This window comes from Phragmites australis, chromosome 19, assembly GCF_958298935.1.
Source record: "Phragmites australis chromosome 19, lpPhrAust1.1, whole genome shotgun sequence".
NCBI lineage: Eukaryota > Viridiplantae > Streptophyta > Magnoliopsida > Poales > Poaceae > Phragmites > Phragmites australis.
The window spans coordinates 12,043,266-12,066,412 of NC_084939.1; the positions used below are offsets into that span (position 1 = coordinate 12,043,266).

At 43.3% G+C, this 23,147-nt stretch overlaps 1 protein-coding gene across 1 annotated transcript; it reads right to left on the reverse strand.

Moving 5' to 3' along the window:
* Window positions 1-746: 746 nt before the first annotated feature.
* Window positions 747-15,333, reverse strand: LOC133900592 (very-long-chain 3-oxoacyl-CoA reductase-like protein At1g24470). The gene is made up of 3 exons (XM_062341782.1): window positions 14,584-15,333; window positions 9,611-9,680; window positions 747-1,254 (listed from the first exon to the last, which is right to left on the reverse strand). Exons 1-3 carry the CDS (start codon window positions 15,267-15,269, stop codon window positions 997-999), a joined length of 1,014 nt encoding a protein of 337 aa, XP_062197766.1. The 5' UTR covers window positions 15,270-15,333; the 3' UTR covers window positions 747-996.
* Window positions 15,334-23,147: the final 7,814 nt, after the last annotated feature.

Sequence of the window (23,147 nt, forward strand, 5' to 3'; positions counted from 1 at the left end):
TCGGCTCAGGAAAGCTGCGGGACGATGCGGGCCGCACGCACCATATCGGACGATCCAGAGCGGCCAGTCACGAAAGCGGACGGTACAAAAGAAGTAGCTCACGTGGACATCCTAGCAGGTGGTGAACGTGACGGTGTTTAAAGTAGTAAGATTAGTTGCAAGCACCAGAGCAGTCTGTCGCTGTCAAGTGTGTTGCCATCATTTGAATCGACAAGCACAAGAGTGGTAGCTAGCTGCTTAGCGTAGTATGATCTGGGCATATGGCACCTGAAGCATTCGGTTCTGTTGGCGTAGTTAGGCTTAGTCGCCTCAGTTGAAGTGGAAAGATCTGAATTATCAGATAAAAAGAGATGTTTAGCATGAAAGGTAAATAATAGGTGATTGATAATTTTTTTTTAAGGAAAATGGGTCTTACTTTGTAGAATGACCGTTTGATCAATTCGGTAAACAGTGAGGACCGTTTAAATCTGTTACAACTGGTAAATTATAAAAAAGTATAAATATAGAAATATAGATTCGTAGACTTTTTATTTAGAGTATCCTGGAGCATAACCTAGAGCATATATAATAGTTCACACTTGTGAAAGAAATTCCAGATGTTTACATGACCAGGCAACTCAGTTAATCAATTCGAACAACTCTCGGTCAATCAAACAGAACAACTAGGAAGCCAAATAGATTCAATTATGCAAACTAGGACTCAATAAACAGCACATCTACCAGAAAGTGATGTAGATGTAAACTATATATATAAATTGTGCAATTACCAAATCAATGTCACTTAGCCCAAAAAGATCCATGTAGCAACATTTTACATTTCAGGGAAATCACGAATACTACACGACAGTTTCTTTCGCTCAACCTCCAACATAATATTAACATAATAGGCCAATGGATTGTAAGTACTGCTTGCAGGACGAAACACCAAATTTTACCAGAATTCACACCACAGGTCAAGTTTAAACCCATCACTTCATTTACTATATTTACAATAGTTTAACTGGAGCCCTTTTCTCTGAGTATCACCATCATCTCGTTTCTTTTCCGGATGCCAATTTGGAGGCGCCATTGATTCAGAGCAGAATCGGGCACTTGAGATGCGAAGAACCACTGGACTGAATGGCGCCAGTATGGGACGCACCTCGACTCATAGCCAATGGAACGAACCGCAGCTTTAGCGTACTCCTCGGGTGACGGTATGAATGGAGAGTCACCCTTGACAGGGGACATCTTGGTAGCTACATACAAGGGAATCTGTACCACCACCATTGAGAGAATATATCACAAAACATGGTGTAACAAATATTTACGAGATGTGAGATATGTTGGAATTTGAAGGGATTTTTTCTTTAAAATTCGAATTTGAGTTGGAGTCAAATTTGAATTGAGCAAATTCCTTAAAAGAAAAAAAAGGAGAGAGGAATTAAGTCTGACCGAATGGGCCGCTTCTAGGCCCAAAAGCCGAGCAGCCCACCTGGCCGGCTGCCTAACCTAAAGGGGTGCCCGTGCTCAGGGGTTTGGTGGCAGCCGCCACAGGGGCGCGTTGGGGGGCTCCGCCCTTCTCGGTCACCCGTTTGTCGCTCGGCGGATTCAGCTCGCCGTTGAGGTGTCGTGGGGTGGATGCCGGGCCTCTTCCTTTCCCTACAAAGGCAGGTGGACTCACCTGATCTTCCCCTCAATTCCTTCTGCGAGCTATTCTCCACTTGCTCTGATCCACGGTTCTCTCTCTCTGTTTCTTTCTCGCGCGAGGCTGTGCCGGCTTCCTCCGGTGGGGCGTCGACCGACACGGTTGAGCTCACCTTTGGTTGAGTTCCCGTCGGCTCTCTCTCGCCGGCCTCGTGCGGGATTTGGCGCTGCGCCTTCTGCCTGCTCGGTGTTCGGCTGTTCGGTTGCTGGCTGCGCATGTGCGCGAGGAGATCCGTGGTGTGGTCGGCTTGGTGTTTTCTGGGCTGTGCCTTCGTGCACGATGCCATTGCTTGCAGTGTTCAACTTCTTCACCTTGGTCCGGTGTTGGACTCTTGCTGTTGTGGTTTCTCTGCTTCTCGCATGTTGGCTGTGGTGTGCCTCGCAGCCGGCTCTGTGGCATTGTATCTCCGAAAGCTATTCCCAGTTGTCCTCGGCATAGAGGGGGAATCTCAGTTTTCTGGGACAGCGCATTCGCGTGCCTTGCCATCTTCATCCTCCTGAACAGTAAGCTCGTTCCAATCCCTCCTTTACATTATAGCATGCAATTTTGATTCTCATTTAAGTATTTTGTATATGCATGCTAGAATTGGCAATATTCTGCTCTGTGATGAATGCGAGCTAAGTGCGTTTAGTGTATCAATTGAGCTCTTAAGCTGGGTCGTAGTTGCCGGTTATTGATCTAGCTGAATTTCTGTTATTCATCTGTGTGTCCACTATGGTGTGCCTTTTGACACCCTCTGTTCAGTGGCTCTGTGTTGGCACGGCAACTCTGGAAAGCACTTGGTGTTATCTGATTCTGTTGGCTTGGGCGCCCTTGTATATTGCTCTTGATCTGGTGTCACCTTGTGGCACCTTGCTCTGATCAGTTGCATTTGGCTGTCTTTGAGGCTGCCTGATCCTGGTGGCTTGGGCGCCCTGATGTGCTCTGTGTTCGGCACTCTCTCTCTCTATTTTCTTTAGAGGCCGACCGATACTGTGCTTTATATTTTTCAGAGGTGTTCTCTTGATCATAAACTAGTATAGCTCGGCCTAGCTTTAGAGGTGATTTGATACACTGATCGGTAACATCTTAGTATGTGTTGATGGCCGTTGATTCGGCAACTCGCTCAGAGAGCCATGACTTTGTTTTAATAACTGTTCATGTGTTATATTGCCTCACTTTGTCAACTGTCAGTCTTGATTCATTTGTATTCATAAGTAGCTTATTTGCTTTCATATATGCTTTTGAAATGCTCATGTTTACCTATATGATATATGTTGGCAGTTATGTTTTTATATATTCTTGTACATTCGGAATCATTTCAATCGGAAAGTTGCTAAAATGTACTTTAATACAACAATCCAGAAAACTGAGAGTAATGGCCACTCACTCAGACGTCATTAAACCTGACGCATTCGACGGCACATGTTTTAAACGATGGCAGATTAAGACTAGGATGTGGCTAACCGACCTGAAGTTGCTTTGGGTCATGACGAGTGCTCTCCCTGAGACTGCGCAAGCAGATGCTGATGCGACAGTAAAGGCCATCGCTGATGCGGAAAAGGCTAAATGGGAAGACGCAAATCAAGCCTGCCTGCCTCGTCTGCTGAACATTATGTCGAACCGTCTGTTTGATGTGTATTCTGGATTCACTTCGGCCGAGGATCTCTGGGAAGAGCTAGAGAACAAGTTTTCGAGGTGGATAATGGCAATGTGTCATTCACAACAGAAAATTTCCTCAACTATAAAATGTCTGAGGGAAGGTCTGTGATGGAGCAGTTACAGGAGCTTCAACTCATAGTCAGGGACTTAGTCCAGTACAACTGCATCCTTCCAGATAATTTTCTAGTGAATGCCATTTTGGCAAAGCTGCCATCCTCGTGGCGTGACTTCGTGACCGTTCGCCGGCACATGAAGAAGGAAATTACACTCTCTGAGCTGTCTACTGCTATCAATGTCAAGGAACGTGCAAGGGCCAGCAATAAGCCATCACCATAGGTCCAGGCTCACCTAGTGGAGAAAGGGTCTTCGTCGAGATTCCAGAACCAGAAGCAAAAGTACAATGCTCAGCCGCCGCAAAATCAGAATCAGAACAAGCCCAAAGGCAAGAAGATGAAGAAGAAGAGAGAGGACTTCATTTGCTATGCCTGCGGCACGGCCGGGCATACTGCTCGCAGGTGCCGGGACAGGAAGGGCAAAGGTCCGGCTCCTAAGCAGCGCAAGGAAGCACATGTGGTGCTGGGTCCGTCCAGCTCCGAGGGGTATGTACAACAGGCCTTTATGGCAAGTTCATCTAATGATTGGTGGATTGATTCTGGTGCTACTATACACATATGTGCTGATCGCTCTGCATTCTCTTCTTTTCAGGGTGCAGCCTGTGGCCCCGTCTTGATGGGTAACAGTGTACCGGCAGCAGTACGTGGAGTTGGACAGGTCTGTCTGAAGATGACTTCAGGCAAGACAATCATCTTGAAGGACGTACTGTTCGTGCTGACCATAAACCGGAACCTTATCTCAGTATCACAGCTGCTTCGCCAAGTTCTTAAGTTAGTGCTCGAGTCCAATAAAGTCATTTTGACTAAGTTTGGAAATTTCATAGGGAAGGCGTATGAGTCTGGCGGTCTGTTCCGCATGTCAGTAATGAATAATTATTCATTTTCTGCTATTCATCAGTCTTGTAATAAGTACCATGATGTGTGGCATTCCCGATTGTGTCACATTAATTCAAGGGCCATCAAGTGTTTGAGCAACATGAATTTGATTCCTGAATATAAACTTGATACTTCTAGATGTGAGATTTGCGTGCAAGCAAAGCAACCTCGTCTACCTTTCAAGTCCATAGAAGAGAAAGGCAATTCTCCTCTAGACCTTGTCCACTCTGATGTATGTGAAATGAATGGTATAATATCTAAAGGCGGTAAACGCTATTTCCTCACCTTAATAGATGACACAATTAGATATTGCTACATCTATCTAATGAGAACGAAAGATGAAGCACTAGAACATTTCAAAATCTATAAAGCTGAAGTAGAAAACCAATTAGATAGGAAGATTAAACGCCTAAGATCTGACAGAGGAGGAGAGTATCTCTCCAACCTATTCTCCGAATACTGTGCAGAAAGTGGAATTATTCATGAAACCACTGCCCCATACTCACCCCAGTCAAACGGGGTTGCCGAACGGAAGAACCGAACTGTCTGTGACTTAGTTAATTCTCTGTTGCAGAGTTCAGGTATGTCGGATGTATGGTGGGGCGACGTAGTTCTCACAGTATGCTATGTCCTAAACAGGGTGCCTCCACGCAACCGCGAGGAGACGCCATATGAAGGATTTAGAGGGAGAAAGCCGAACCTTTCTCATCTTCGGACTTGGGGCTGTCTTGCTAAAGTCAGTCTGCCTTTACCGAAGAAGAGAAAGCTAGGACCAAAGACCGTAGATTGCGTCTTCCTTGGTTACGCTACAAACAGTGCAGCCTATAGATTCCTAGTGGTCAAATCCGAGACGAGCGAAGTCGCTATCAATGTCATTATGGAGTCTCGGGATGCGACATTCTTCGAAGACATCTTTTCGATGAGAGGAAATGAGATAGTCGCTCCAGGTGAGTCTAGTGAGCCGTACTCTATTCCTTCAAGTGTGTATGATCTAGCTCCAGATCTGGAGTTGAGAAGGAGTAAGAGACAGAGGACTGAAAAGTCACTGGGCGATGACTATGTCACTTATTTAGTTGATGAGGAACCACGATCCCTCACAGAGGCATACGCATCTCCAGATGCAGAGTACTGGAGGGAAGCAGTCCGTAGCGAGATGGATTCCATCATGGCTAACGGAACGTGGGAAATGGCAGAGCTTCCAGCTGGGTGCAAACCGGTAGGGTGTAAATGGATCTTTAAGAGGAAGAGGAGACCCGATGGTACTATAGAAAAGTACAAGGCCCGCTTAGTGGCTAAGGATTTTACTCAGAAAGAAGGGGAGGATTACTTTGATACGTATTCCCCTGTGGCTCGTTTACCCACGATCCGGGTGCTATTAGCACTTGCCACTGCATACAAACTCCATGTCCATCAGATGGACGTGAAGATCGCTTTCCTGAATGGAGAGTTGGATGAGGAGATATACATGTAGCAGCCTGATGGATTTATAGTAAAGGGCCAGGAAAAGAAAGTATGTTGCTTGATTAAATCTCTGTATGGTCTAAAGCAAGCTCCCAAGCAATGGCATGAGAAATTCGATAGCATGATGATCACTGTCGGGTTTTGTGTAAACGAAGCCGACAAGTGTGTGTACTATCGTTTTGTTGGGAGCAAATGTGTCATTTTGTGTTTATACGTAGATGACATATTGCTTTTTGATACCGACATGGAAACGATCAAGGAGGCAAAAGATTTCCTCTCCAAGAACTTTGACATGAAGGACATGGGTGAAGCTGATGTCATATTAAACATCAAACTGTTAAAGGGGGAGAATGAGATTACCTTATCCCAATCTCATTATGTGGAGAAGGTCCTAACCCGATTCGGGCAAATGGATGCTAAGCCAGTCTTCACACCCTATGATCCTAATGTAAAATTGCATAAACACTCTGGTGAACCCGTAAACCAGCTGAAGTATTCACAGGTCATTGGATCACTTATGTACTTGAGCAGTGCGACGAGACCAGACATCTCATATGCAGTATGCAGGTTGAGTCGTTATATGTCCAACCCTGGAGATGATCATTGGGAAGCGCTGATAAGGGTACTCAGGTACTTAAGAGGAATGATGAACCTCGATATTAAATATACCGGTCATCCAGCAGTCTTAGAAGGATTCAGTGATGCTAACTGGATCAGTGACTCGGATGAAATGAGAGCTACAAGTGGCTATGCTTTCACTTTAGCAGGTGGAGTCATGTCATGGAGATCGTCTAAGAAGACATTGATAACACGATCCACCATGGAGGATAAACTAGTTGCCCTAGATTCAGCAATGATGGAAGCAGAGTGGTTGAAAGACCTTCTGTCAGACCTTCCTGTGCTGGAAAAACCAATTCCAGCAGTCCTAGTATACTGTGATAATTAAGCTATGATTATCAAAGTTCAGAGTAGAAAGGACAACTTGAAAACCTCCCGACATATTCAGAGACGGTTAAAGTCATGTAGGCATGCCAGAGAGACTGGTGTAATTGCAGTGGAATACATCAAGTCTGAAAGGAATTTAGCTGATCCTTTCACTAAGGGTTTGGCGAGGAGGCCAATCCAAGCAGCGTCTGAGGGAATGGGGCTCTTACCATGTTAGGTTTCTACAGTGGATACCTATCTTGAGTGATCGGAGATCCCGTGATTCAGGTTGTAGGAAACGAAGCTAGTTGACACCAGAAGCATCTCTTCCTGGGTCCCATTAGCTGCAGTGCTTCATCTGTATGGCAGGCTGAGCATACGCTCTTAATGAGCTCTACGCCATATGGCGGGAAATTGTCCTACAGGATTTCTTGAAGAGCTCACCTATGTGAACTAATCATGAGGTCGTGATTCGGGAGAGAAAAAGGGATACTCTCTAGTGAGTTCATGAAAAAGGTACAAGGGCATGACCGTAAAGCTTAAATGCACCTTCGCCGAAAAATTAGTATATTAAATCAGTTTTGATGTCCATTTGATTCAGTCGAATTTTGAAAGGTAAAAGGTGGGGAATGTGGGAATTTGAAGGGGTTTTTCCTTTAAATTTCGAATTTGAGTTGGAGCCAAATTTGAATTGAGAAAATTCCTTAAAAGAAAAAAAGGAGAGAGGAATTAGGCCTGACCGAATGGGCCGCTTCTAGGCCCAAAAGCCGAGCAGCCCACCCCGTCGGCTGCCTAACCTAAAGGGGTGCCCGTGCTCTGGGGTTTAGCGGCGGCCGCCACAAGGGGGCGTTGGGGGGCTCTGCCCTTCTCGGTCACCCGTTCTCACTCGGCGGATTCGACGCGCCGTTGAGGTGTCGTGGGGTGGATGCCGGGTCTCTTCCTCTCCCTACAAAGGCAGGTGGACTCACCTGATCTTCCCCTCAATTCCTTCTGCGAGCTATTCTCCACTTGCTCTGATCCACGGTTCTCTCTCTCTGTTTCTTTCTCGCGCGAGGCTGTGCCGGCTTCCTCCGGTGGGGCGTCAACCGACACGGTTGAGCTCACGTTTGGTTGAGTTCCCGTCGGCTCTCTCTCGCTGGCCTCGTGCTGGATTTGGCGCTGCGCCTTCTGCCTGTTCGGTGTTCGGCTGTTCGGTTGCTGGTTGCGCGTGTGCGCGAGGAGATCCATGGTGTGGTCGGCTTGGTGTTTTCTGGGCTGTGCCTTCGTGCACGCCATTGCTTGCAGTGTTTGGCTTCTTCACCTTGTCCCGGTGTTGGACTCTTGCTATTGTGGTTTCTCTGCTTCTCGCGTGTTGGCTGTGGTGTGCCTCGCAGCCAGCTCTGTGGCATTGTATCTCCGAAAGCTATTCCCAGTTGTCCTCGGCACAGAGGGGGAATCTCAATTTTCTGGGTCAGCGCATTCGCATGCCTTGCCATCTTCATCCTCCTGGACAGTAAGCTCGTTCCAATCCCTCCTTTACATTCTAGAGTGCAATTTTGATTCTCATTTAAGTACTTTGTATATGCATGCTAGAATTGGCAATATTCTGCTCTATGATGAATGTGAGCTAAGTGCGTTTAGTGTATCAATTGAGCTCTTAAGCTGGGCCGTAGTTGCCGGTTATTGATCTAGCTGAATTTCTGTTATTCATCTGTGTGTCCACTGTGGTGTGCCTTTTGACACCCTCTGTTTAGTGGCTCTGTGTTGGTACGGCAACTCTGGAAAGCACTTGGGGTGTTATCTGATTCTGTTGGCTTGGGCGCCCTTGTATATTGCTCTTGATCTGGTGTCACCTTGTGGCACCTTGCTCTGATCAGTTGCATTCGGCTGTCTTTGAGGCTGCCTGATCCTGGTGGCTTGGGCGCCCTGATGTACTCTGTGTTCGGGACTCTCTCTCTGTTTTCTTTAGAGGCCGACTGATACTGTGCTTTATATTTTTCAGAGGTGTTCTCTTGATCATAAACTAGTGTAGCTCGACCTAGCTTTAGAGGTGATTTGATACACTGATCGGTAACATCTTAGTATGTGTTGATGGCCGTTGATTCGGCAACTCGCTCTGAGAGCCATGACTTTGTTTTAATAACTGTTCATGTGTTATATTGCCTCACTTTGTCAACTGTCAGTCTTGATTCATTTGTATTCATAAGTAGCTTATGTGCTTTCATATATGCTTTTGAAATACTCATGTTTACCTATATGATATATGTTGGCAGTTATGTTTTTATATATTCTTGTACATTCGGAATCATTTCAATCGGAAAGTTGCTAAAATGTACTTTAATACAACAAGATAAACCAGACATGTTTTTCTTTTAGGTGTAATAAGAACCGGGCATTTTGAAATAATGACTACCCAATAACTATGGTTTACTAGAGTTTTCACAGTGCTAGAATATATGTTTGTCTTCTTGGTATATACAGTTCAGTTTTCGTTTGTTTATTTTAGAATACACAGGGCTGCAATTCCTAGAATTTTACCATCCATATATCGAAACATATCTAGAAGCAATATGTTTATCACAAGTATTATTATTAACATGAGTTTCCTATGCTATTTTTCTGAATTTATAGTAAGGTCTGGCAAATGATATAGAAAAACTGAGAGTGTAGCATTATGCGCAGGCATATTGAAGTAATAAGCAAATCTTGTTCTAGATATGTTTTCTGTAGAAGGTAAAGTATGTTAATTTTTGAAATTTTCTCCATACACTTTACATGAATAGAGGCTCAAATTTAGTTGCTATTTTTCAACTAATTAAGGTATTGTTACTAATGACGCAATATTAGACATGAACAAATAAAGTAAGGGGCTAATTATTACAGAAATATAATCAGTAGAAAGGTGAAGACATTATATAATCATATATACCTGACATTGCACGTCTACTCCGTATTGTTTGTATTCAACACTCAGGCTTCGAGAAAATTGATCAATGTACCTAAAAAATGCATAGATATCACAAATATAAATTTATTAGTTGTATTGAACAAATATGCAAGATAAATTATTTTACTTACGGAAGTGGCAAGGTTGTTTCAGTTATTTGTTAGACGTAAAAAATTATCTGATATGATGTGAGGAAAAAAAATCCCATTCTATATCTAGGTAAATCAAATCAGCACCCCACATTCGTAAGAAAGAAAAATACTACATCTGTTCTCAAATAGATATCATTTAGAGATATATACAATCAAACTTATAAACTTTGATCAGTGACATAGAAAAAATATTAAGATTTGTTGCATGGGCATGATATTAGTAGATTTGTCGTGGAAAGTACTTTCAAATAATTATATCTTCAATAGCTTTCGATAACAAATGATTTGAAAAGCAGAGAATGTTGGATGCCCAAAATGTCAAGTAAAAAAGAACAGAGGTAATACCACACACACTGCCACAAAAACAGTGAAAGCAGACGGAGTGTCGCAAGCGGTTTCTTAGGACCCGTCAGTAACAAAATAGCCACAGAAGATTGCTAGGACAAACTTGTCTAAAACATCCCTAACGTCTGGGTGTGCCAAGAGCCATAGACGGCTTTTACAAATTTGTTTGTGTCTCTCTGATAGATACAAACAGGATTTAAGAAAACTTGTCTGTAATATTGTCACAGTCAATTTCGTTTAAAACCATTCTATGTCTCTTTGGTAATCATAGAAGGTTAAAAATAACATATGGAGTTAATGACTGTCTTCATGAAGGTGAAAATATATACGTTTTGTTCTAATAACCGTATGTGTCCCTCAATTATTGATCTTAAGACAGGACCCTTTGGCATAAATTTTTCAGACACAGATGCACGCGAGTCTTCAAACAACGGATCAAGCTTCCTCTATGAGGCAATTTCTTTGGAGCTACCTTTCTAGAGCAAGCTTCCTCTGATCGAATACCTAGAGGTTAGTTTTTACCTTCTTTAGCCTCAAATTAGTAGCTACATTCAGAGAACCATTTCGTCCAAATATGTGAGCTTCTATTGAACTCTGCACTGCTAGCTTCCTCTGCCGGGTGATTTGTTTGGAGCTTCCTCTCGAACGCGAGGTTCCTCTATAGGAATTCTTGGAGGCTAATATTTACTTTATTTAGCTCTAAATTGGTACATTCACATAATCATAGCTTAAAAAGATTTTTTGCTTCTGTTCAAGATTTCGTATATATACATCTATTGTCCTTTTCTAGTTCAGGACCCTTATATTGTCTCTAAAATTTACACCTAAAACAATTCTTTAGCTTGAAAATTCAGTAAATGTTAAATTTTGGAAATCCTAGATGGCCGACCAAAGTTGCATGTACCTAGATAATCAAACTTGTGATGAGTTCTTTAATGGCATATCTAGAGTCGTGCGTGTTGCCGAGACGAATATGATGAACAGGAATGAGAAATTTATGTCTTGTCCATGTCATTTATTGTAAAAATGAGAAAAAGTTTCTAAAGGCACAGAATTTATGTGTACACTTAATTATGCGTAGATTCACACTGAACTATACATGATGGACCAAGCATGGAGAAGAAGGCGTGAATGACCCTGATAGTGATATGCCTGAAATAAAAGATCATGAGTGTGATGTATATGAAGTTACTCCTAACATGGATGTTCAAAAGATTGTTGTTGACTTTATGGACTGAGGTGATACTATTTTTAAAAATTTGAAGCAGATGGTTTGCAATACTGAGGAGAATGATAAATACAATGATAGAGAATTTGCTAGATTTCAAGAATTTATGTGACAGTCAAAGGAACCTTTATATCTGGGCTGTGAGGAGCAACACACGTTGCTGCATGTGGTACTCCTACTTTTGGAATTGAAGGCAAGCAATGGACGGTCTGATAAAAATTTAGAGAAGGTAATTTGTCCCTTAGGACTAGAAGTGGAAAGAATCCATGCTTACAAGCAAGACTGTGTTATTTATCGTGGAGAGTATACAAACTTACATGAGTGCCCTATATGTGGAACTCATTGATACAAGCATCATAATGATGGGGATGCCCGTAGAAATAAAGAATCTCCTGCAATGGTGATGTGGTATTTTCCTGTAGTTCCTTGGTTGAAACATTTGTTTGCCAACAAAAAGATGTCAAATTGCTTCGTTGGCACAAAGAGAGCCGTAAGAATTATTCAAACCTGTGGCACACTGCTGATTACGTGTAGTGGTAAAACATCAATATGAAATTCATAGAGTTTACGGCATAACTATGGAACATTAGATTTGCTTTGAGCACAGATGTAATGAATCCTTTTGGTAACATGAGCAGCAGACATAGGCACCTGACCAGTAGTTCTGTGCATATACAATCTGTCTCTATCGCTCTGTCAGAAGAGCAAATACGTTATGATGTCAATTTTACTTAAGGGCCGAGACAACCTGACAACGACATCGATATATACCTGAGACCATTGGTGGATGACCTTTAAACACTATGGTTAGAAGGTGTCAAGGTATGGGATGAATACAAGCGAGAGTCATTAAGGGAAAGGAATACTTTATTTTTCCTTACAATAACCCGAGTAATCATTGGGTTTTAGTGGTTATAATTTCTAAAGTCAACAAGGTGGGTACATGGATTCCATAACTGTGTAACTATACTATACCCAAAATGTTATCGACACGTGAGTTATGTCATACTACACTCAATTCATTTAAGGTTATTTTTCAATTGTAGCACTTAAATTTATATTACTGTTGCATGTATGTAGAGATTTCGATGCATACGCCCGCCTCAAGTGAGGTGCACAGATGAAAAGATCAACCAAAATGTATCATTCCTTCAAAATTTCAGTATAGTATCTTTTACAAATGTTCTTATTGTTACTATGTGTCCAACTCACTTTACACAAATATATGCATATGCTTTACAGTGCTAACAACAACCACCAGGCAACTCATATGGTTTCTATATTACCCGCCACATGCAACTCATCACCGAAATGAGTAGCTGTGAAGATCCAAAGATTGGTAAATCATCACTTTTAGTTCAATCTTGATTTACGCATGCTCATTACTTACATTTGTTTTCTTACCAACAAACTTACAAACTACCATCAACTCAACAACTGAAAAACTTGCTGAAATCCGAGAATGGCTTGCCATTTCTTAATTTCTTAAGTAATATCTAAGAAATGGGAGTTTCATTTAGATTGGTGATGTATGTCTGAGGTTGAACTATGAGATGTGTTTGAACAATATTGCATCTGATGCATGTGTATGCTACGTTGTGCAACTAATTTGGTAATGAGTTATGCATATGTGGTCTTTTGTTGTTATACATTGTGTAACTTTTATAATGAGTTCTATTTAATTTTGTGCTATGTGATTGTCATATGTGTCTATTAAATTATTTGCATATATATATGATTTATAATGTTATGAGATTGTAGTATGTCCAGATGACCGCTTGGGAGCAAAATTAGTGTTGGAGCGGTTTAGAGACACACAGACGGTTTTTACACAAATATGTCTGAAATATATATAAACACATATGGTTCTTAAATTAACATATCTGTGAAATTTAACCTGAAAAGAAGGTTCTTAAATTAACATGTCTGTGAAATTTAACCTGGAAGGGAGTTTGTGTCACATGACATAGATGGTTTCTTAATAACTCTGTCTGAAACCATCAACTAGTCACATTCGGTTTCTAGAATCTTCATCTAAACCCGTCTGAGAGGCACAGATGATTCTGAACAAGAATCGTATGTGACACTGCATATACACAGATAATTACTAAAATAAATACGTCTATGAGGCTTGGGAAACTGATATTTGTGCAACCATATTACAGACGCAGTTGTTAATCAGTTCCGTCTATGTGTAACTACGTTACAGATAGAATAGTATCTTTCTGTGGTAAGTATGAAAACACTGACACTTTTACATATATGGTAACCAAACACGTTTATGATAAAGCTTAACAACCGTCTGTGATAATTTGTTTTGAGATAATGACGTGTCAATAATTCATTACCGTGATTTTTTACATATGAAGCAATCTAAAACTCTGGGCAATGAAACAAGTTTTCTGAGTAGTTTTGGAAGTCCTTAAAAAAGTATTTCCTTTGCGGTTTTACACTAAGTGATTTTTTGTTTGATATTGACAACTCAATTTCCTGCTGGCCCATATTAAATGAAATCATATGCGTGGCCCGGTGGTACGGGAATATCATGTGAGCATTCATGTGAGAGCATACGTACGTAGCCAGTTGTGAGAAAGAAAAAGAAAAAGTAGCAACAATATTAATGATGCTTCTTTTGATTGGCCGCTTGCTTTCGTGCAAACTTATAAAGTATGTGTCTAAACTCACACAGCGAAACAGCTGAAAAAACAGTAACGTTAATGTTTCTTTTGAGATGGAAGCAGGTGAGAGATGGCCTGTGGCCCATTGCGATTTAGCATCTATTTTACAGAGCTTTAAACAAATATTTAAATAATTTTATTTTATCATACAAACTATAGATTTTGTATAGATCTTGGAGTTAAAGTTCTATCAAATAAGATCTTATAAACCCTTTGATCTGCATATTTCATTTCATATTTTTTTCGGTATCAGTAGAAAAATAGTTCCATCAAAATACCGGTGAACTGGTAGCTACAGATCAAAATTCTCACTACTCACTAGCGTGTCCTGCTATCAACTCTAATCGAAATCCATATTCTAGAGTAACTACAAAAATATGCTTTAGCCTTTTCAATTGACAGTCCTGTCCTAAGCGAATAACAACTCAAAGTCGATAATACGGGAATGTTGCAATATGCTTTGCAATGGCAGATGATCCCGTTCTGCCGACCAAAACGTGGCATGCACTTGACAAGGCAAAAAACGATTACAGGGCAGCATGGTTCACTTACGCTTTGCTTGCAGCGTAGACGGCGTAGAGAGGGAACGCCGGCACCACTACGGACGAACCGGACCCCACGTTCACGACGGCGCCCCTCCCCCTGGCCGCCATCTCCGGCACGACGGCGCGCGTGATCCGTGTCGCCGCTTCGATGTTCACCCGCACCACTGGCTCCCAGACTCGTCCCTCCACCTCTTGGAAGTAAGCCGCGCACGGGTACGTCGCGCCGGCGTTGTTCACGAGGAGCCCCACGTCCCGCCCCTCCACCGCCGCGGCCACGCGCGCCACGCCGCGAGCCATCTCCAACGCGTCTCCGGCCGCGAGGTCGAACACCACGCTTCGCACCTTGCACGACGGCTCGGTGGCCTGGATTTCCTTAGTGACCCGGGCCAGCTTTTCCGGGTTGCGGCCAACGAGGATGAGGTGGAGCCCCCGGCGCGCGAGCTCGAGCGCCAGCGCGCGGCCGATGCCGTCCGTGGCGCCGGTCACCACCGCCCACGCGCCGTAGCGGCGGGCAAGGTCCCTGCCCGGCCGGAGGAACGCGCGGTGGAGCCACGTGACGAAAGTCACCACGGACTTCACGACGACGCAGAGGCCAAGGGCCACGAGGACTGCGAACCACAGCGGCTGCGGCGGCGTTGGTGAGCTCGGCCATGACGCATCTCCCGCGAAGGCCATCTTGTCTACTTCAGGCATGGACAAGACAGGCTCATAGGTTTATGCCCTGCACGCAGGCTACAAATGGCTACCGTCGTACGTATATGCTGGCTATAACACCCTGTAAATTCCGTAGTGCTGCGTCCACCTACAGTGCGTTAGGTCAGTGCATGTTGGCAAGGCGTTATGGCTTGAGTAAATGCAATCGTCTGCTGCGTGCCCATGCTGCGTTCGTGGAGCCTATTTATAGTTTGATGGTACCTCACAAGGACAGTAAAAACAGTCGCGTTCCTAAATTAGCCCTGCTCAGCTCGGCAGGGCAATCATTATGCATGTAGGGTCGAGGCAGAGCCTACGTGATGTAGGTGTGTTTGATCGAGTTTGATCTAAATTTTTTGAAGGGAGGGATTTTTTCATGGAAGAGATTGTATTGTTGAAATTATGTGATTATATGGTTAAAAGTAATTTATTAGTGATTGTCTATCCTAAATTCTAGGAAGAAAATGATTCTACGTGACAAGTGAATTAATAGGAGCTTTTTTTAGTCCCAACATCTATTTTATTTCAGAGAATCACTCCTATAGATTTCACTTAAGGATTTAAAAACTGTTTTTTTTATAAAGCTCTACTAATTTCACTATAAGGGCTGTTATGGGAGCTTTGGCAAATAGGCCTATAATATTTGCTATCATCATGTGAGGAACCGTCCAAATAGTATTCTAATTAATCATCAGGAGGATCATTATTCATAATCACAACCTCGACGATTAACCAGAATACCATTCCGGTAGTCCCGGCACGTGTTTTGTGCCCAGGATCGGAACACATGCCTTCCAACTCAAATATCACAACACAGTTTAATAGAGAGCAAATAATTAAACTGGATTACCATTGTTAAACAAGCAACTGCTTCCACAATTTACAACAAAATAGGAACAACAACAACTACTACGCAGCGGAAGAAAAACCTATACAACAAAAGAGTATGGAGCCGTATGCCCTTAGGCTCCATACCAAAAGCGCCGGAGTTCGGAGTAGAAGGTGCTACTCCTGCCCGCCACCCTGATCGGCAGGCACAAAGTAGCCGAACACTGCCCCATCTTCGCCGACCTGCGAACCTGAAAGCAACTTAAGGGCAGCACCCTTAGTACGAAGGTACTAGCAAGTCTTACACAGTATGAGTATATATATTCTCGACTCCAAGGATCATGCATTTAAAGCTGTAGCAAGGATTAAGACATGTTTAAGTTCATTAAGCGGTAAGCAACCTAGACTCTAGGTGTAAGCAACTGACTTAACCAACCACCGACTCAAACCCTGCCAACCACCTGATCAAAACAGATATGTAACAACAAATGTATAAAAGCAAACCATTCCCACCAAACCACCAACCACATACCGACCAAACCACCCCAATCCAACCATGCCACAACCCACATCGAAACTCTACGACCAAAATATGGTCGCTCGGTGGAGATAAGCGATAGCGATGCTCATGACCGAGAGCGCGGCAGCTCGAACTGATTATACACCCTGCAGGGGGATACTCCTGGACCCACACGACACAGGGACCATACGGCTTGTGCCACCCGCTAAGATGCGCACAAGGGGGTACCCGTGACAACCTTTCCCAACCAGGCCCAACCATGTGGATCAACCATAGCTCGGCACGGCGGTATTAGAACTACTCCCCGAGCAAACTAATACCGCTAAAAGCCCGGACTCAAACCGGACTCACACCGTCTATGACGAGGCCCACATGACCACGTCTGCGAAGGTAATCGGCTCGCCTACCATTATATCAGCATGTGGTGAGTAAGGTATGTGCTAAAGCCGACTACACCGATGATCGGTGCTTAACCGGTGCAAGCGGTCTACGGTGTCCGGGTTCCCTCCCCGAACTGCCTGAGGACTCCTCGTGAGCAGATGACACCCCTAACACCGCCCACACCTCGTCTCAACTCACCACTCACCAAACCAACTCATCATCAACACAACCATAAGTGCGAACAAATAATAAGTCCTAGGCTCGCGACAACGGTGGACGCCGTCGTCGACTTCTACCGGAAAGCCTAAGTACCACTAAGCATAGCAAACTAAAATTAGACCGCGACGACACCACTAGGCTCCTAGGAACAACACATGACACGTGACCGAAATGGGATAATGCATCGGCATAGGTTCTACCCAACTCAGTACCCGACACATGCAATGTATACATAAGCGTAGATAACATATTAAAACTTCAAGTAGACACGGTGCAACATGAACGATGCTTGCCTTGCTGCCCTGAATCAGAAAGGTGGGACGCCTCACGATCGCCCATGGCCTCCGGGATCGACGGATCGGCGTTCACTACAGAGAGCAACGCGTGCAATGTAATGAGCATGTATGAAATGCGATCATGTAAGAAAAATATGCTCCACAATACATGACAACATTATTCCAAGATCGTACTGTCCAAACCAGAATTTTCCAAGTGGTCTCAAAAGTTTGGAGTTCCTACGAATTAACTACGAATTTTACAAGCTATCAGCTATCAGGAAAGCCTAATAAACCGTGCTCGGGGTGCCCGGGATGAACAGTACTCACGGGGGTACCCGGGGTGAACAGTACCCGGGGGTGCTCGGGATCGACCGTGCTCGGGTGCTCGGGGTGAACAGTACAGGGGGGTGCTCGGGGTGCTCGGGGTGAACAGTACCCGGGGGTCGTCGGGGTCGACCGTGCTCGGGTGCTCGGGGTGAATCAGTACAGGGGTGCTCGGGTGCTCGGGTGAACAGTACCCGGGGTCGTCGGGTGAATAGTACCCGGGGGTCGTCGGGAGTGCTCGGGGTGACTGATCTCGTGCTCGGGTGAACAGTACCGGGGGGTCGTCGGGTGAACAGTACCAGGGGTGCTCGGGAGTGCTCGCGGTGACTGAGCTCGTGGTCGGGTGAACAGTACCCGGGGTGCTCGCGGTGACTGAGCTCGTGCTCGGATGAACAGTCGTCGGGTGAACAGTACCCGGGGTGCTCGGGAGTGCTCGCGGTGACTGAGCTCGTGCTCGGGTGAACAGTACCCGGGGGTCGTCGGGTGAACAGTACCCGGGGTGCTCGGGAGTGCTCGCGGTGACTGCGCCCGTGCTCGGGTGAACAGTACCCGGGGGTCGTCGGTGAACAGTATCAGGGGGTGCTCGGTGAACAGTATCCGGGGTGCTCGGGTGAACAGTACTCGCGCTACAGTAAAATCAGCCTCGCGCAGCTCCAGAACAGCAGCCATTACGAAGGGAAAAACTGAGCTAAACTAACCTGGGAGTCTCTCTAAATCAAAAGTAAAAATGCCTAGAAGGGTGTACAGGGTCTAGACTTTGTTCAACCGCCTAGCAACATGATTCCTAACTCAAATCCACATAAATCCTCATTTGTTCCCAGACTGTAGAACTTTAAGAACTTTGCAACCCTAGTTCCAGATCCAAGATCTATCCAACCAAAAATGAGCATACTTGCCATGGGAGCCTAGCAGACTCACCTAAGGTCCTTTGCTGAGGTTGGTGACCGCCAGTTGAAGGAGGAAACGACGGAAAATGGCTTGGAGAAGAGAGGAAAAACTGCTGCTTCCTTGCTTCTCCCAAAGAACACCAAACAAGTTCAGAACCAGCTCGAATTCCTTCGGGGAAACTGAAAATGAATTGGATGGACGAGTAGTCCTTGAGCTGGTGGTCACATGAGTACCACATACGTACCTTGATCTTGCTCCCAGAGGTAGGGATCCAAAAGGGGAAAAAGGGAGCCTAAGAGAGAGAGTGAGAGAGACAGCCAACTCCAACTTGCTTCCTCAAAAAGCCTTATGTGGTGGAGTAGGTGAGGAGTACGTATGGGCAGGTTTGAGGGGAGAGAGAGCTGTTGCCCACTTATAGAGAGATATTTTCCACCCAAGTGGGCCCCATTTACCTAGAGGAAAGTTCAGACTTGCTTCCAGCTCCTTTATTTCTCTTAGTTTTTCCTTCTCCCACCTCATTGACTCAAAGTGAAGTGCTCCAGTGACCCAAACTGGAACATGAACCTGAAATTGCATGTTTTAGGATTAAAACACACAATTATGGCTTTCGGGACGTGACACATCAACACCTTGATGGGCCACGTGCACGGCATTTTTTTTAATTTCACAAAAGCATTTTTTTCTAAAATTATATATACAAAATCTTAGTTTAAAGTTGATAATTTTGATTACAATGTTTCAGTTCATTGAAGTATAAAATTAAAATTTGAGGTAAACTTCTGGGAGTGTAGATTCTCTTTGGTTGTATCGAGTTTAATTTCTCTGAATGATTGACTACAAGCTGAAAATTTTGACTTTAAAATTGTTGAGTTCAGGTTCTAAGTCTGAGCCATTTGATTATAAAGTTGAAACTTGAGGTAGGATGGGTTTAGATTCATTTTTTTATATTTTGAGTGAGTTTTTTCGAGTCATTGACTTCAAAGCTTGAAACGTTTAAGTTTAAAGTTGATGAGTTCGAGTTCAAAGTCTTTGTTCATTGAGTACAAAGTTGAAATAAGAGGTATAATTAAGTTGATGTTTCTTATTATTTTTTCACATTTAGTTGAGTTAAAAGTTGAAAGTTACCTGAATTTTTTCTTGCCAGTTTCTCATCAGGCATGTCCTTTTTTGTATTCTTAGAGGTACATCACGATGAAGATGACAGCAAAGCAGAACGGCCTTAAAATGAACAGTGTCTTGCCCGAAGTGTAAGATAGCGTCTTATTTTCTCGGTAAAAAATATAAAAAGCACAAAGACTTATAGTAGCCCTCAAGTTGCCTGGTCCTCCTAAGTAGAAATGGGTTGTCATTCTGTAAGATTTTGATACACAGAATTACACATAATTTCAAAACTATCAGCATTGTAATTACCAGAGAACATATGTAGTCTTCTGATGTTCTTGAAATGTTTTCGAGATTGTTGGGATTGACCTATCGAAGTGACATGCAACGTTGTGATTCTTAATTTTCAGATTATCATGCCCTGCAATTCTGAAATTTATTGTGTAATTTCATCAAATGAGTGTGATTTATATAATCAATAGCACCTGGACCATTTTTATTTGCTATCATGTTTTATCCATAGGTTGGCACGACGAGGCACTTATTCGGGTAAAATGGACATCTTCAATGCATAATTGGCATGATGAGACTAATTCATGATATTTTACTGATGTTGGGATATGCCTGAAAAAGATGGAGTCGTAGTCAGGTACAACATCAGAACCCTATAAATATAGATCACACTACTACAAAATTTATTTATATAGACATTTCGCAACACCCGTGCGGGATGCTTTTTCAAATCGTTTGTAGAAAAAAATCTGTACAAATCAGATTTGTACAGATATTTTGAATCATCTGTACAAAGATTTGTACAAACGGCTCGTGACTGGAGCCATCTGTACTACAAATTATCACATACGTCTTTAAGTTTCGAACCGTCTGTGATATAAGAACAGTATACACAGCTCTAATGACGAGCCATCTATACTACAGATTATCACAGACGGCTCTAAGTTTTGAGCCGTCTGTGAACATGGTTTAATACAGATAGCTCCAGTTTTGAGCCGTCTGTACTATGCATTTGTACAGACTATGGTAGACGTAGAACCGTCTATACTATACATTTATACAGTACTGCATTCATATATTACTGAATATAAACTGACATATCAACAACAAATCATTCACAGATTATTTGCATTCAAACAACAACAGATTGAACAATATACACATATCATACACACAACAATCGAACATCTTTATTCAATGTCACAAAGCCATACCCATAAACAGAAGTAAAATGTCAATATTACAAATCCTCACAACATTGCAAAGCATTCTTAATTCTTCATTCTTGATTCAACCCCATGCCTGACAATAAACCAATAAACTAGCTTTAGCACAATAAATTAAAAGGAAGTAATGAGTTCATTTGCTTTATTTTCTATATCATTAGACATAAAGGTATAATACATCAATAGACTGCTAGATGCAAGTATTTTCTTATATATTGAAATGACCAGCTTCTATTAAGATTACAAACCATAGCTTCTAAAGTTATCGTGATCATGAAATTCGCCGCGCTCCTTTCTGGATGAGCTGTTTTTTAATATGTATGAGACTATCCTTCACGAGATTATTTGTAGAAAATTTATATGCCTGTAGAAGAAAATTAAAATAGTTAGGCACAATGATGAAAAATGTATTTTAATATACTATAATTAAACTAACCAACAGATATATTGGTGGACTAAAGCCAACAATTTGCAGCATATACTAGGAAACATAGAACCCACAGAGGTTGGTGCCCTACGACTACCAGTGACACAGAAATTTGTGCACGGTATATTTAGTTCTATGGAATGCATATTATAACGGTAAATCGATGTGCGACGAGGAATCCTTACCGGAAACTTATGTTGGTGGGTCATTGAGAGTTTATCTCTCCGTACAATCCCGCCCACCGAAACATACTTTGCAAACGCCCTTGTGAACAAATTTGTCCGATTTGAATACCTATCTGGGTTGTAGTACATCGAGTCAAAGTATGTGCAGTATTGATTGTGTGTATAGATACAAACTAGCATCCAATGGTCTTGGTAGTTGTACGGTAGAAGAATAAGGTCATTCGATCTACAGAGAGCGACCATGGCCTCCACGACGTATTTTTCGACCTCCCCCAGAGACAAAGTGATCATTGACCCACATATGACTTGTGGGTCGAGGAATCCAAATCTCCGATTCTCTCTCATGGCTTACTGAGTCATAAGTCTACACATAAGAGTAATATAGATGAATGAGAATATCAATGAGTTAGACTGTTCATTAAGCATAGACCGTGATTAGTAACACTTACAGTGTTCAACATCTCACTAGACCGATGTCTAGCTTGTCAAGATGGTAGAGGAGGAATAAGCCCTCGAAGGTCATAAGGAAGGATCCAGCTGGTTTCGGAAAATATTGCCACTTGTACTTGGCGTTGAAACAAGGAGAAAGATGTTTCTCCTCATGGAACCTCTTGATGTATAGGTCATGTAGAATCATACTTGCCCAGCCCAATTACTCTAACGCTTTCTTGCTCAGTAAAGGCTGGCCTGCCACATAGATGTGTGATGGAGGTTCTTCTTCTACCTCCTTACTCTTGTCCTTCTGTTTGCTGGCTCTATGCTTTCCGGGATGTGGCGTTTTGGTAAATTGTTGGCCAGTTTTGCTGAACAATTGTTGTTGCTCATGTAGTGCAGAAGGAGATTTGACCTTTGATGGAGCACGATGAAAAGAGAAGTCGCTACCATCGTGTACTGGAGATAGAGGCTGCGCTGGCGGTGGAGGGGCAACTAGTCTTATGAACTTCTTTGGCCACTGGATGAAGGAGTGGATGTCCTCTCCAAGTGTCTTGACGTCATCCTTTGGAGGAATAGGAAGTGGGAGGGACGTGCAATTCCTGTATACCATGTCCACTGATACCCTAGCGTAACCAGGCTCTAGCAGGAGTCCATGGATCTTCTGTTCCTCACCACATGGGAACGCCAAGCCCATGCCAACCTCAATAATGTTATCGGAGCCAACAGTGGTGGGTAGTAAGAGCTTGCACTTGGTGGCCGCCTCTATATTGTCAACAGGGTATCTCTCGCTAGGGACCTCTTTTGGAATGTTGTCGCTAGGGGGTCACCTTCAAATCCGCTCATAGGGAAGTCGTGTTGATAGAGCATGTTATCTGGATCGTTATCTGGTGTAGATGCGTAGCTGCACCGGTGCCGAGCCGGTGGAGATTCAAGTGTCATGGCTGCATGCTGCTGCCTCATTGCCCGTACTCACTGCATTGTTCCATCTTTTCTACAAGCATATCCATCTGTTCTTTCATCGTTACTTTGACCTCAGCAACAATCTCCATTCTCA